This window comes from Apium graveolens, chromosome 2 (genome assembly GCF_009905375.1).
Source record: "Apium graveolens cultivar Ventura chromosome 2, ASM990537v1, whole genome shotgun sequence".
Lineage (NCBI taxonomy): Eukaryota > Viridiplantae > Streptophyta > Magnoliopsida > Apiales > Apiaceae > Apium > Apium graveolens.
The window spans coordinates 28,650,112-28,667,669 of NC_133648.1; the positions used below are offsets into that span (position 1 = coordinate 28,650,112).

General features: G+C 31.9%; 1 protein-coding gene across 1 annotated transcript; it reads left to right on the forward strand.

Moving 5' to 3' along the window:
- The first annotated feature begins 8,940 nt into the window (after window positions 1-8,940).
- Window positions 8,941-12,587, forward strand: LOC141705878 (glucomannan 4-beta-mannosyltransferase 9-like). The gene is made up of 9 exons (XM_074508745.1): window positions 8,941-9,264; window positions 9,352-9,450; window positions 10,163-10,415; window positions 10,852-10,962; window positions 11,051-11,187; window positions 11,301-11,414; window positions 11,535-11,734; window positions 11,846-12,058; window positions 12,220-12,587. The coding sequence occupies exons 1-9, from the start codon at window positions 8,941-8,943 to the stop codon at window positions 12,377-12,379; spliced, it is 1,611 nt and encodes a 536-aa protein (XP_074364846.1). The 3' UTR covers window positions 12,380-12,587.
- The last annotated feature ends 4,971 nt before the right edge of the window (window positions 12,588-17,558 follow it).

Below are 17,558 nucleotides of genomic sequence, written 5' to 3' on the forward strand. Positions count from 1 at the left end.
ATGGAATTCACAGTTTTACTCTTGTGACTTGACTTCTTCATTTTTCCTTTTTGGCAAGCCTCAAAAACTTCATTTTGAGAAAACTCCAGGTTTGGCATGTCTCTCACTTTTTCACCAGGGTGTTGATTGACTTGTAATTCAGGTGAGAGAGATTTTTGTGCCATAGATTTCTTTGCTCTACAAATGTCTTGGTGTAGAAGCAACAAATTCCTTCCTTATTTGTTGAGTGTAAATCTTCAACAAACAAGCTTCCCATTCTTACTCTTTTCAGAGAAACTTCACTAGTCTTTTTGCTGATGATTAAGCATTCTCATTTGTCAAATGCAACATTTAATCCTCTATCTGTGAATTGACTGACACTTAGGAGATTTACTTCCAAACCAGCAACCAGTGCTACATCTTTAATGACAACATTTCTAGAAATTAACTTGCCATATCCCATTGTGAAACCTTTGATGTTGTCTCCAAAAATCACTAATGGGTCGGCCATCTTCTCAAACTGTGATAGCAGGGCCTTATCACCTGTCATATGTCTTGAACATCCATTGTCTATGATCCATATGACTTTCTTCATTTTACCCTGCACACAATGAGGATTAAGTGTGTTTAGCTACCTAAGCAGTGTTATGTACTTTCTTCTTGTTAGCAGAATTTACAGAATTAGAATGAGTTGATTCAGAAAGAATGGTGTTCACTGATTGATTTATATATTCCCTTTTAGTTGCAGACCCAATATTGACTTATTTGAGGTCTACTCTCATCTTGTGGCAACTTGTCATCACTTTCATTTTATAAGGAATGCAATCAAACTTATCACAGACTGAATAGGGATCTTCAGTCTTTGCTTCATTATATTTGCATGCTCCCAATCTTGACCCACTAACAGCCTTTTTGCAAAGGTGAGTTAGATGATTTGTAGAGCCACATTTCTGACATTTTTTTCTTGGAGCATCTGCAACAAATGCAAAATTATTGCTCTTGTTTATCCCAATATTCCCATTTCTATTTTTCAACTTCTTTCCTGTATTCTCAGTCTTAACCTCCTTGATTGGCTTCTTGGGGGTTTGATCCACCATGGGCTTCTTCTCAGTTTTAGAAGGTGGAGTTATTTCTGTGCATTTCTTTTCATTGTCCTCATCAGCAAGTTCTTGCTTTATGATCAACTCCTCTTCACTGAAATTTACTTCACATACTTTGAACAGAGGTGAACCAACCTTTCTCGGCATAGCCGGGACATCTTCACTTACAGTTGATTTTCCCTCATCACCTTCAAATTTCTTGTTGTTGTTCAATGCATCATAATCCAAGCCAATAGCTATGTGAGCACATGGCTTGTTCTTCTCATGGTACCGACCAACTAGCTGAAATGCATTTCTGAATGATTTCAGTTTCACCTCATTCTCTAGCTTTCTCAATGCAGTTTCTATCTCAGTAGCACACTTTAGTTTGTTCTTTAGATATTCATTTTCTTGCTTGACAGTTTCAAGCTCAACAAGCTGCAGTTCCAGATTTTATTTCTCAATCTCAAGGTTCACATTTACTTTTGACAACCTACTCACTTCCTCAATAACTACCACCATACGTATGTGTATGTGAAACATCTCTACACTCATCTTTTCAACAATTTGCCTTATATTGACTAGCATTTAAATTAATAGTAGTAGAAGTTGGTACCTCTATTTTTGATGAGAATGACTCTCCTTGCTCCAAGGCCATGAGTGCATAGTTTCCAAACTCCTCATCTTCATCATTATTAGAATCATCCCAACTCTTTCATTCTGTAATGTAAGCTTTTCCAGACTGTTTCTTCAAGAGAGCTTCATACTTAGCCTCCAACTCCAAATATGCTTTGTCCATTTTCACTTTCTTTGGCTTTCTACATGCTATGGAAAAGTAGCCCAATTTCTCACAATTGAAGCATCTTATTTTTGATATGTCAACAAATCCATTTTTGTAACCACTTTTGCCACCATAGTTGTACTGAGCTTTTCCTTTCCAGCTGCTGTCATTGTTGAATGTTTTTCCTTTGTTCTTGAAGAACTTTGGCTTCTTTACTCTAATATTATAGAATTTTTTTGCTAGGTAAGCCATGTATTGATCCAACTCATCTGGTTCATCCAATGTACAGAACTCTTCTTCTTCAAGTTCCAGAATGACTTGCTTCTGTGGATCCTTGTTCTTTTGCTCAACACTTGAGATAGTTGGAGTCTGGATTTCTTATTCATCATCAGATGAATTACAATCATTAAAAACTAGTGAACTTAAACCATCAACAATGTGCCCTTGACCAGCTCTTAAAGATTTTCTTTGAATCATTTCCAGTTCATAGGCTTTTAAAATACCATATAAAACCTCCAATGTCATTCTGCTCAAGTCTCTCCCTTCTCTTTTAGCTGAAATTTTCTATTCAAGATGGTTTGTAAGGGTGAGAAAAAAATTCAAATTAACCTCCTCAGCTTCATAGTACTTGTCATGAATCTGCAAGTCATTTATCAGCTAATTAAATCTTTTAAAAATATCAGTTATACTCTCCTTTGGTTTAGCCATGAAACCCACATACTGAGACACCAGTATTCTCCTTTGGCTGGATCTAACTTCCTCTGTATCTTCATAAAAAATTTCTATTTTTTCCCAGATCTGTTTAGCCGGGTCACAGTTGACAATATTGTTGTACATGACATTGTCAAGTGACTCTTTCATAATTAATTACAGACCACTATCAAGGGAAACTTTTTCTTTCTCAGTTTCTGTGTATTTTGAAGTATCTTTAGGACCATAATGAGCTGGGATAACCATGTTTCCATATGTAGATTCTTTAATCCTTTCCATAGGAGTGAAAGGTCCATTCTTCAGAATCTGGATGTACAAGGGATTGGCCATCCTTAGAAACAACATCATCTTCTCCTTCCATAATGTGTAGTTAGTCTTATCAAAGGATGGTATCTTTATACTGCTTATCTTTTGTGTATTTATTCTTCCAAGATCTTGATCTATTTACTTTCAGATCTTGATCTGTTTACTTTCAGATTTTTCTCTGATACTACTTGTTAGATATTGAATACAACACAGAGGGGGGTGAATGTGTTCAGGATATTTTTAAGTCTTTTTACAACTATTTGGAATGGTGAACAAAGCTGTCTAATTAGTAGAGATATTGTGTTTAACAGAATAAACAAAGCATGCACAATAAATATAGTGTTTTCAAAACTCACTTAACTTTGTATTAAAATTAAGTATGTCTTGCTACAATCCTGGGTTCTTTGTAAGTAAAGAACTCGGCTTCTTTCTTGAGAGAGTTCCGAGAAAATCTAGATTTGTGTGTTACTTCTACAACAAAGGACCAGTGTTTACTTTATAGATTAGTAAACACAAGTTTACACAGCATGCAATAAGATGTACTAAACCCTATTTAAAGTTATTTCTAAAGCTTTCCATTTCAGGATTAGTGAATCTTTGTAAATCATGTAGGTCTGTGACTTTCCTTTGTCAGTTAATCTTGGCCTTTGATCTTGCACTCTTCAAGCTGCTTTGTAGACTTTTCAATCCAAGTGATTAGCTCATTTGTTGATTGATAATCTTGAATATTTAACTTGTCTGCATTCTGTACTTGAGGTTTATATCGTGATCTCTAGTTTGTTGTATAGAGCACTAAGAGATCTCGATAAGCCATTATATTTATCGAGATGTTAGTTCTCTATAAGTGTTTTTGACTTGTCGAGGTCTCTGAGTTCTCTATAAGTGAATTTGGCTTGTTGAGGTCTCTGAGTTTTCTATAAGTATCTTTCACTTGTCGAGATTTCTGAGTTCTCTATAGGAGAACTTGGCTAGTCGAGATCTCCAAATCTCTGCATGTAGAAATGACTTATCGATATCTCTGAGATCTCTATATGCATTTTGACTTGTCGATATCTCTTAGTTCTCTATATGCAGATACGACTTGTCGATATCTCCAATCTTCATATCTTCATTTGACTTGTCAATATCTCTGAGACTTCTCTATAAGCCATTTTGGACTTCTTGATAACTCATTCTGGAGTTCTCGAATGACTTCTCTATATGACTTGATCCGTGACTTGTAGATATCTTGACTTAGAACATTTTTCCTAAAACAAATTTATTCAACTCCACGCTTCTTCACCTTTTCTCTGAGGCATGATCTTGTTGATCTTCTTCCAGAGTTTATTCTTAGGATTGAGACTGTTTACAGAAAAATACTCCAGTCTGATTTTTTAACATTTTTACAGACTGGAGTAATACAATACAAAATACAGATTTAGACTATCATACAACTAAATCTTAGGGTTATCAATGTGACTTGGTCTTGTTATAGTACAAACATGTCTTGCATAACATATATATATATAGGTGATGTGACAAAAGTTTTAGAAAAAAATAAATTGGTTTTACTTGTTATTTTAACAATCAACCAATAGTTTGAATAGTACTTCTAACTAGTGTTTAATCCCATATTGATATTTCGAATTTAAAAATATATATATATGAAAAATCCAACCATACGGATGTTAAGATTTATATATTTTAGTGATATCACATAATTTTTAGAAAAATATATATTTATTTGGTTTTCTATTTTAACAATCAACAAGTAGTTTCACCAGTATTTCTTACTAGTGTTTAATATTACATTGATGTTTCAATTTTTTTTAAAAATATTTATGAATGATCCAACCGTACGGATTTCAAAATATATATATTTTTGAGATATGACAAAAGTTTTTGAAAAAAATGAATTGATTTTGTTTATTATTTTAACAATCATCCAATAGTTTGAATAATACTTATAACTAGTGTTTAGTTTCATATTAATGTTTAAATTTTTAAAATTACATATGAATAATCCAACCATACGGGTGTCAAAATCTATATATTTTAGTGATATCACAAGATTTCCAAAATAATATAAATTTATTTGGATTGCTATTTTAACAGTCAACTAGTAGTTTGACTAGTATTTTTTTACTAGTGTTTAGTCATATATTAATATTTCAATTTTTTAAAAATATTTATGAATCATCCAACCGTACGGATGTCAAGATCTATATATTTTGGTGATATGACAAAAATTTTAGAGAACAAAATATTTGGTTTGCTATTTTAACAATCAAACAGTAGTTTGACTAGTACTTCTTACTAGTGTTTAGTCCCATATTCATGTTTTGATTTTCTTTTAATATTTATGAATGATCCAACCGTACGGATTTCAAGATCTAAATATTCTCATGATATGACAAAATTTTCAGAAAAAAATAATTTTATTTTTTTGTTATTTTAACAATCAACCAATAGTTTGAGTAATACTTCAAACTAGTGTTTACTCCCATATTGATGTCAAGATTTTTTTAAAAATATTTATAAATAATCCAACCGTACGGATGTTAAGTTCTAAATATTTTATTGGTATGACAAAAAAAATGTTTTTACTTTTCTATTTTAATAGCCAATCGTTTGACTAGTATTTCTTCTTACTAATTTATAATATATAAGTAAATTATTTTTATGTACACTCTTCATTTTTGACAATCTTCTCATTCGTATGGTTGACTTACTTAAAATATTTTTTTTCAAAATAAATAATATAACCCTAATTCATACCCTAAACTTCATGTTTATTTATGAAAACTTGTTCTTCATAATTATTTAATTAGAAGATTTTTTTATGACCTTGATAGCATGTTCTGTAAATTTATATTTAAGCATATATCTTCTTGATATAACTATTTTTTTGTATTTGTTCTAACTAATTAATAATTTTTTAAATTTTTATCAAATATAACACAAATAAAAATGTAACATACTTATATACATATATATGTATGTATGTATGTATGTATGTATGTATGTATGTATGTATGTATGTATGTATATATCTATATATATGTATGTATATATATCTATATATATTCCTGAATAATTGTTTTTAAACAATGAAAGTGTTCTTCGAATTAAATTTTTTTCTTTACATGAAATGTACTAACCATTTAAAAAATAAAAATAAGTTTTACAAAAAATTAAAAAAATTTAACTGGTTTCAGTCACATTTAGCTAAATTCTACCATTTTTGTCGAATTTAGTAAAAAAAACTTTTGGAGCATTTTCTTTAGCGGCAAATTTGTTATTTTCATTCATTTTGAAAAAAAGGCGGAATATTTCATGCCCAAACCATATACTAAATTCGATAAAAAATGGTCAAATTTATTTTCCAAAATTCAACTTATTAGTGGGAGGTTTCCCCCCTTTTTTTGGCAGAGTAATAATTTCGACCGAATAAAAAATCGATTAAATTTAGTTGCTAAATTTGATCGAATAAAAAATCTGTTGAATTTAGCTGCTAAATTTGACCGATTAAAAACGACTGCTTCTTAATTCAATCGTAAATGGTCGATTTTACCCGTGCCCCTTAAATTCGACCAAATACGGTAGTATTTAACCGCAGTTGTTTTTAGTCGATCGAAAATAACCTGACTTTCTTGTAGTGAAAATTATGTTCATTTTTAAAATATATTGTAACACCATAGTCCCACATCGAGGAGATTTGGGGCTTCTGTTTAGTTTATAAGGTGAAGTACTACTACTATGTGCACCAATAAATCATGATCTTTTGGGGGCTTGTGGTGGACTTGTCGTAACCCAAGTTGGCTGCACTCGGGACAGTATGCTTCGGCTTATTTCAGACTCGTAATCGGGACCCGGTCACGAAAAAGGCTCGGGATTTGACCCGGGTTGTCACATATGGTATCAGAGCCGACTCTCGAAAACTTGATGCGTCAAGTTACCGGAGGTGGGGACACGAAAGCTGGTGGTATTATCCCACAATGGCAAGAGGTCCGGAGGTGGGGACACGAAGCCAACCGGTATTATCCCACAATGGCTAGAGAGGCAAAGATCTGGACCTATAGGCTGTCTGTTCGACCTGACAAAGACGTTAGGAGTTTAAGTGGGGGAGTTTGTAACACCCTAGTCCCACATCGAGGAGATTTGGGGCTTCTGTTTAGTTTATAATGTGAAGTACTACTACTATGTGCACCAACAAATCATGATCTTTTGGGGGCCTGTGGTGGGCTTGTCGTAACCCAAGTTAGCTACACTCGGGACGATATGCTTCGGCTTATTTCGGACTCGTAATCGGGACTTGACCCTTTTACGAAAAAGGCTCGGGATTTGACCCGGGTTGTCACATTTATTAAGATATATGTAATTTATATATATATAAATTGTTTTAAATGATGAAATAGTAATAAATATATGTAATGATAAGTTAGACTAATTAATACATTCATATTATTTTTAATTAATAGGTGTATATTATATAAAAAAATTATTAACATATATAATTTTGAGGGGTATTTCAGTAATTTTATAAAAAATAAAATGTGAACACCCTAGTTGCTCTATTATATATATAATAGATAGAAGATAGATAGATTTGAGATTTATGTCTAACATCAAATTAGAAAGAAAAAAACTATTTTGTTGAAAAAAGTGCATCACTTACATTTTTACACATTATAATTATATTTTTTCTCCAATTAGAAATTTATAATCATAAGAATAAATATTAAGGGATCAATTTTAAGATACATCTTATTAATTAATATACATGGAAACAAAGAAAAAAAAAATTAAGAGGGTCCCCTTCCCCTATTGGAATCCGATGGGATTAGAATAGCACAAAAAGCATGGGCCCGAAAATCTGGCCCGGCCCGATCCGATCAAAGCCCGGTCAAGCCCGGCCCGCCTCGACGGGCCCTATATTTTTAGCAAAGCCCGGTCCGGCCTGGCCCGGTTAAAAGCCCGGACTTTGACCCGGCCCGGCCCGATTAAAAGCCCGAAAAAGTCCGGTTAAAATCTAATTATCCTAATATATTTTCTTATATATTTATGAATTCACATATACTATAAATATAAATAATACTTTAAACACGTATATATTTACATATTTGTGATTAATAATATTATTTATACACTTCATTGCATAAATAATGAAAAAAGATATAGTAAATACTCTATATATATTTGGATAACAATGATAAAATATATTATTCTATAAACATGTTTATTTTTTGCCGAAATTAAATGTTTTCAACGAAATAATGTTTTCATAATACATTATATGTAAACTAATATATTTTTATGATGATATAGTTGCTAACATATGTAGTCTTCGGAATCTCTAATAAAACTCGATCCGATTTAAATTAGAAAAAAGCCTGGCCCGATCCGATCCGGTCCGAAAAAATGTCCAGTTAGGCCCGCCTCGAGGGTCCAAACGGGCTCTGACATTTTCGGAAAGTCCGGCCCGGCACGGTCAAAGTCAAAACCCGAAAAGTCCGGCCCGGTCAAAGCCCGGGTTTTTTAAGGTCCGGTCAAAGCCCGGTCCGGTGGGCCTTTTGTGCATCTCTAGTCGGGACCGGGGAGGCGGGGTGATACAATTCAACCCACGATCAAAGTAAACAAACAAAATTCTCCAACTCTGAAGATCTGGCATTGTTAAAGAATAAAGTACTTGAGCAGTTTAAACCCATATATAATAAACGGCTGTAATGATTAATTAATCAAGAACTCACAGTCTGTAAAACTACAATTGCACTGCAACTAACGTTAAAATTATTTAAATTCTATCTGATACTGATCACAATAGTCAGTACCAGCTTTGATCAAGTTTTGTACTGTATATTCTAAATCTATTCTAAACGTTGAGCACCACATGCATATACTAACTACAGCTAGCAGCTAGCATTTTCTCTAGCGTGATTCAGAAGCATAACTTAGTTATATACATTTCAAAGGTCAATGCAAACTGCAAATTGCCATATCTTATTCTACTATATTCATCATCTCTTCGCAATCTTTTGTTTTACATACTTGTATAAATTAGTAGATTTGTAGTGTTCTAAGTTTAGTGCAGCAGTGAAGCAAGAAATGGAGAGTATTGAGATGGAGACATTAGTTTTTCGAGGCATTACGCTAAATGGCATTTTAGACCAGCTTGGGATGCCTTGGAATTTGGGGAAAGTGCCATTGGTCGTGCCACTGTTAAAACTAATGGTGAATATTTGCTTGGTAATGTCTGTTATGTTGTTTTTGGATAGAGTGTACATGGGAATTGTCAAGCTTTTTATTAAACTGTTGCGGCGTAAACCTGAGAAGAATTACAAATGGGAGGCCATGAAGAATGATATTGAGTTAGGGAGTTCAGCTTTTCCGATGGTGTTAGTTCAGATACCAATGTATAATGAGAAAGAGGTACCAATCATCAACATTCTCTGTGTTAATTGCTTACATTCTTATAGTCTTCTTGTTCTGATTTTTTTTGGTCATTATGATGAGTAGGTGTATCAGTTGTCGATCGGAGCAGCATGTGCACTTTCATGGCCATCTGATAGGATTATAGTTCAAGTTCTTGATGATTCTACAGATTTAGCTATTAAGGTAACTATGTCAACTCTTTTCTTCATATATCAACGAACCATATAAACCCATTGCTTCAAAACCTTATTACATGTTATGAACTGAACGTGAACAGATTCAAAGCATGGGTAAAACTCTATTCATTAAAGTAAAAGAATTTTTCTTGTGCACCTTCGAAATTTTTTTGCAAGAGTGAAAAATTCTTTTTTCTTGTGAACTGGAAAAATATTTTTGCAACTGCAGTACTACAAGTTGCAATTAAAAAAAATCCATGTGTATATCAAGATTGAGGCATGGCTCTGGATTTCCTAGGAGGGCTAGATTTGAAGAGGGAACATGGCCTCTATTTGGATTTTATTTTTTTTATTCATTCTTTCTCTTACGTCTCTTCTGATTCTTTTTGTCTTAATTTCTATCTAAAAACTTAGAGATGCTCTCACATGTGGAACAGGGTAACTTCTTTATACAATAAGTCTGCCTTCAGTTCTGTTTAGTGAAGCACCCTTCATATAAACCACAACAAACAGACAGAAAATGAGAAGAAAAACTTGCTTAACCTTTCAGTTGATCTAGTGCTCTTCGTGGAAGAGCTTGATTGAGATAGTTTAATATTAATGCACAATTTTAAGCAACAGTATGCCTTTTTCGATATCCATCGACTAGCATGAATAATAACAAACACTTAACATATTTTACTTGATTTTTTGTCATTTAAACTCTTACACAAAAACAGGATATGGTAGAGGTAGAATGTATGAAGTGGGCAAACAAAGGCATAAACATAAAGTATGAGATCAGAGACAACAGAAATGGCTATAAAGCAGGGGCCCTGAAACAAGGATTGAAGCACAGCTATGTGAGCCAATGTGACTTTGTTGCCATCTTTGATGCTGATTTCCAGCCTGAGCCTGATTTCTTAATGCGCACCATTCCATTCTTTGTTCATAACCCTGAAATCGGCCTTGTTCAAGCTCGTTGGAAATTTGGTAAATACGACATTTATTTTTATAGTACAAAAGAGTCTGCAGTTTTGATCTTTGGAACCGTTTTTCTAGCCTTTCAAGTACTAGATAACTGGGAAAAGAAAATATATAACTTGTTTGAAGTCAACGAATCCAACATTTACAAATACACTAAAATAAAGTATGCGTTTTTTCCTTGTATACCTGTCGGTTGGGGAGTGTTTCATACTCTATATCCTAATTAAAAAAAATGGTAGATGCTGATTGGTTTTTATTGTGAATAATAGTGTAAGTTGCATCATATACTGACCTTCTTTCTTGGAGTCCATTTATCATTCTTTTTATTTTGCACTTTCTTGATAAATTCGTTTAGATGGCTTAGCATTAGTATTAATATCATGTTGAGTATAGTACAAGAACATGTGAACTGACAAGAACCGCCTTATATAATGCAATGCAGCCAATGCAGATGAGTGCTTGATGACAAGAATGCAAGAAATGTCATTAAATTATCACTTTATTGTGGAGCAAGAAGTGGGTTCCCAAACATATGCATTTTTTGGCTTCAATGGTAATTATAAATGAACAAATAAATAATCAACAATCGTAATTATCATAAATTGATATGAAGATAAATAGAAAATGCAATTGTGGTGCAGGAACTGCCGGTGTCTGGAGAATTAAGGCACTTGATGAAGCAGGAGGATGGAAGGACAGAACGACTGTTGAGGACATGGATTTGGCTGTCCGAGCTACCCTCCAAGGATGGAAATTTGTTTTTGTCAACGACATTAAGGTACATCGTATATAATTATGTTTAATTTTCCAAAATAGACGAGACAGATGACAAATGATTAATAAATTGAGATGGTTATAAAAATGTGCATGACTAGTTACTGTGTAATTTAGGTAATAAATGAACTTCCGAGTACTTTCAAAGCCCTCCGATATCAACAACACCGATGGTCATGTGGCCCAGCTAATCTCTTCAGGAAAATGGCTATTGAGATTGCCACAAACAAGGTAAATTATGTTGTTTAGACTGTGAATTCCCTTTTGAACTTAGATATTTGACCAGCAGAAGTTATGTTTTAGCCTTTAAATTAGTGTATTCTCTAATTGTAGTTATTTTGTTTGTTATAGAAAGTGACTTTGTGGAAGAAGTTATATGTGCTTTATAGTTTCTTCTTTGTAAGAAAGGTTGTGGCTCATATTGTCACATTTACCTTCTACTGTGTCGTTTTGCCATTGACTGTTTTAGTTCCTGAAGTTGAAGTTCCTAAATGGGCAGTTGTGTACATTCCTACTACAATTACCATTCTCAATGCTGTTGGAACTCCCAGGTCTTTCTTCATTACCATCAAAACTATTTAGAATCCATATAGATAATTCACATTGCATGGCTTTTTGGATCAGTACTGAAATGATCCTGCTTTCGCATAATTATGTTGCAGGTCGTTACACCTGGTAATTTTCTGGGTCGTTTTTGAAAATGTTATGGCAATGCACCGGACAAAAGCAACGTTTATTGGCCTACTAGAGATAGGGAGAGTCAACGAGTGGGTTGTCACCGAGAAATTAGGAGATGCTTCCAAAACTAAAGCTTCTGGTACTTCCTCTGTCAGTAGTGTGCCTATTAAAAAACCCAGCGCCAGATTTTGGGGAAGGTATATTTTTCTTTTGAACATAATATAGCTATGCTTAGAGTTAACAATAATAAATTTGCGACTTGTTAGACAGAGCACACAAGTTTTTTTTAAATCTGAACATACAACACACAAAGAAATCATAAACATAACATTTTAACAAAAATATATTTCTGTACCAGAGTTCGTTGGCTAGAGACAACTGTTGGGATGTTCATCTTCTTCTGCGGATGGTATGATTTCAAATACGGAAAGAACCATTATTTCGTTTACCTCTTCCTTCAATGCATATCATTCTTTGTTGTCGGGCTGGGATATGTTGGCACATTCGTTTCCAACTAATCAGATCAGATTCATCACTAAGGCGTACACGAGTTATGCTGTTATCATTACATACAAAAGAAATGTTTAGGACAACATGTTGATAGTTAAAGATTGATTCTTTCAGTTAGTTGCAATGTATAAAAAACTCTGGTCACTTTTTTTTTTGTGCATAGCCGGTGAAGAAGTTGAGTAATATAATTATACCTATTCTTGATCAATCTTGTATGCATAGCTATAAAAAAAATCAAGATGTTTTAGATCACAGATGAATGTTTCGTTGCCTATACCTTGGTGTTGTCAATATTGTAAACTTTGATGCGAAGAACATGTTTAAAAGTATGATAACTGAAGTGTACGAATGCGGGGTGATATAATTTATTTATTTTTGACGGGGGATATAGATTTTTTTAAAAGAATAATATTAGAAATCCTAAATTATGTCAAAGAAAAAACTTATTAAATGCACGGGTTAAAATTTGAGTGCTTATAATGTATGTGAATAGATAAACAACCGAATATAATCATTATAACCTGCTTAGAGCTGGTTTCAAGAAGACAAAAATATACGCATACTCCTGTCCTAAAATGTACGCATCTTGAGAAAATTGAGAAACTGCACTTCCTTGAATATTGTCGACTTGGTGCAAAACAAAATAATAATTGACAAATGTGTGTAAATAATGTAATAGCTAGTATTGAAACACCATTACCTGGGTCATGAGATAAATAGTGAGCGACAAATTTATATCCAAACGCATCAAAATCAACAAACACATATAAACGATGATAATAGTAATAAAGTTCAAACGTATAAAAATACATACATTTTACATATATTTTACGGAACAAAAATCTAGTACATATTTATAATTGTAATCAATAATCATTTATTCTTATCATTTTTCGTATAATTAATGAAACCCTAATCAAGAACTTACTTGTTGACCATTTCAAATTTTGACTGTAAATAATAACCATCTATTCTAATCATTTTCTATATAATTAATGAAGAAAGCCATTACACGTCTTCGAATTTCCAAAATCTTGATATAATTCCAAATTTAAATTATCAGTTCTCTATCCTTATACCGATCGCCAACATAAAGTCGATGACGGGTAAAAACTTGCTACAGACCAGAAAGGGAAGGCCAATACAAATACTCCTGCTCGGATAAGATTTCATAATAAGATACCTTAATTTATTACAAAATCGCAGTTATGCGTGGTATTTTAGACCGTTGGATATAATTGAAGAATTCATCGAGCGACATTAGTTACGACCACCGAGGCGGAAAGATGTTAACAACTTATTGGATGTGATCAAATTTAGATTTGATATAATCATATTTAAGTTTAATAAATACAAGAGTGTGTATGTGTGTATAATGCAACATCAACACTATCACGTCAATTTTAAGAATTATTTAACCAATTTAATAGCATCACTCAAAAAATTATTTAAAATATAAACATAACTCCTCAATAGAACAAACTCAATGAATACATGAGATGGCTAGCCTAAATTAAATGGATGATACATGTTAAAAGTTCAATTCATAAACAACCTTAAACTTAATAAAATGATATTGAATAATTAAATTAGACATTTATAGACAGGTTTTACGCACTCGTATATATGTTAATTCTTATTGACATATATTCCATTTTCTTAGAACCAGAGCCGAAAGTAGACAGGAGCCTCTGAGTTCTCATCTCATGCATATGCATGCATGCATGTGTTTTTACATGAAGTTCACATATTTAACTATATTAATAATACATGTTTACAAAATACTATTTTTTATGCTTCAAAATGTTAAAAATTTGAAAATTACCCCTGAGCCTCTGCTTACAACGATTCCTTCTATATATAATAGTCCAAAAAGAATATAATTCGTGAGACATTTTATTCTATTTAAATGATAAGAAATTTTATTCAACCTAAAATTACAAATTTACCCACATAATTTAGTTTTTTTTAAAAAAGAAATTATTATCGCAAGTATTGGAACTTGAGAATTTGCTTACCATTAGACAAACATAATTTAAGAGACAATTTATTCAAATTATGAGATATTTTATTCAACCTGAAAAAAAATTATTGCTGCAAGGATTCGAACTTAAGTCTCGACTCTAGATTGGGCATTGCTTATCACTAGGCAAATCACTAATATGTGTTTTAAATCATACACATTATATGTGTGTGTTTGTGAATGAAAATTTAATGACAAATTTATCATTGTACTTAATTTTTAATTTTTATTTTAAATTAGGCCATTCGAAATTAAATATATACACTACTGTACACATCTTCGTACCAATTAACTAATTGATGAAAGTCATATATGTTTATATCATACAAATTACAAATGTGTGTTGAGTTAGTGATATTTGTTACTTTAGTTATTCTGATCATCTTAACATTTTTTAAAGATGATTCAATTTTCACACTTATTGGTTCATATTATAATATATTATATAAAATATAAAGTGAGTTTATGCAATTCTAAATTATTAAATTTAGTGAAAATAAAATAGTAATCACAGTTTACTATACATAAATAATTTCCCAACAATCAGATTACTTGTATTTTAAACTATACACATGATATGATTTTTTTTTATCAAAATGCAAGTGAATTGAAGCATATTAAATCTACCAAAATAACTTTCAACACTAATATTTATCATACAAATGTGATGATAATTCAAAATACCGCATACAAAAATTTAAAAATAATAAGAAACAGAGTTAAAATGCATAAAAAATAAGACACAAAACAAAATAATATCTCATATAAGAACACTTCTCATAATAAAAAAATTGAGTTGTGAAAGAGATAACTGATGAAATCACGAAATCACAGGTCAACCATAAATTAGAAGATTCAAACAATATATAAAAGTTATATGTACTGATTAAACTAAACAAATTATAACACATTATGCACTGATTGAGATAAACACATTATATACATAAGTGACAAAAGCTTACCAAGTATTCACAACTTTTGTATCAGAAGACAACATGATTAGAGATTGTCAAGGATACCATTATAAATGTAATTTATTCAATAAAATCTAAGTTATCTCATAAATTAGTCTTTTCAATATTTTGGTGTTTAATAAAAATATGCGTGTCAAATTGTAAGCAAGAAGAAAGACTGATTTTAGCAACAAAAAAGGCAAAAATAAAATCTGACACTAAGATTCAATATCGTGAAGGGGAAGTTTTTTTTTTGGGCTGGGTGTGGTAAAGGGTTTTTCTTTCAATTTTTTTGAAGTCTAATGAGGATTATTAATTAATGATCCTTTTGTACCAACCCTAAACCTATGACCACGGACATGTGTGTGACGTCTTACAACTTGAGGTAACATAAAATATTATATATTTTCAGGTTTTTATGCAGCCTCAATTGCTTTTGGAGTTAAACATGTTTGTGGTAAAGAATGCATGAGATCAATAACAATTTCGACCATAGACTTAAATATTTACGATAAAACAAGCAAGTTAGATTAGATTATAAACTAGAGCACACTTTCAATATTATTATTATTGTAAATCACATTCCGGCAGCCGTAATATTGATCAGCCTTAGTCGTTATGTACAACACACCATGTACTGATATACAATTCATACCAAAACCACTATATAAGGATGAAACTATGTTAGCTAGAAATTTAAAATTTGGTACATAAGAATTTTCTTTACCTAAAGTTCTATAATTTATGTTAACATAATATCGAGTTTAACTCTATATATACTGAGCTGCAAATGAAAATTCGCAAACATTGACAAAAAATACAAGTCGCTTTACACTTTTTATGAATATTGTACACAATCTTGTATACTAATATGCAACAACAATAAATCTAAATATAAAAAGTATAATAAATCTTACACATGCCAAGTATTCAATATCAAGACTAATCATTTCACAACTCAAAAAATACGACGATCATGGATATAGTTTTATCAGTAATAAAGTAACTATATAGCTAAAGTACGAAGAAGTATCACAAATTATGAACATCATACATATTATAACATCTCCTAATTTTAATAATTTATACTCGTGACTCGTACGGATTTTCATGCTAGTTAAACTAATAGTTAAACACTTAAAATAGCGATGCATGTTGCATTATACTTGATAGTTAGTGACTTGGTAAAAATGTTCTATGTTCCTCTTGAAGATGTTAATTAACACTAGTTAGTGATTGTTGGATGTGATCATATTTTGGTTCGATATTATCAGATTTAAGTGTAATAAATAAAAGAGCGTGTACTTGTGTATAACAACATCACCGTGATACACATCACCATTATCACCTTATTTTTAAAAAAAAATTGTAACCAATTTAATAGCATCACTCGAATTTTTTTTATAAACACAGCTCCTCAATTGAACAATCTCAATGAATACATAAAAATGGCTAGTCTAAATCGGGGATGATACATGTTATATGTCAATTTGTAAACAACCTTAAACTTAGTAAAATGGTATTAAATAATTAAATTAGAAATTTGTAGACAGATATTTGACGCACTCCTATATATGTTGATCGTTATTAATATATATTCCATTTTCTTAGAACGCGAAATGCACATGGATCTTTAGAACGCGAAATGCAGATGGGATTTTTGAGCTAGCATGTGTGTGTTTTTATATGAAATTACATATTTAATTAAATATTATTTAATAATATTTATTTACAAACTATTATTCTTTGTGCACCTAAATGTTAAAAATTAAAAAAATGCCCCTTTGAGCCACCGCCGAGAACGAATTAAACTAATAGTCCAACACTTAAAATATTGATGCATGTTGCATTATACTTGCTACATAGTGACTTTGTAAAAATGTTCATGTTAATTAACACTGGTTGTGGATTGTGGTAAGTTTTTAGGGCAAACATGCATATTTAAGCAAGTAAAAAACGAGTATATTACGCTTGTAGTTGGTATGGGAAAGAGTGGTGAAGAAGGAAGACAGAAATGATGTCCCATCTACTCTTGACTAATTAAACACACATAAGAATGAAAGGTGGAGAGAAATATATGATGCTTACATCGCTTCTTTCTCCATTCATTTCTTAATGCCTTTGAGCATGACACAATACCCTCATCTCTCCCTCCCCCACATATATATACACTTATGACTTCCCTACCTTTAACTTAAGTAGCAGTATAAT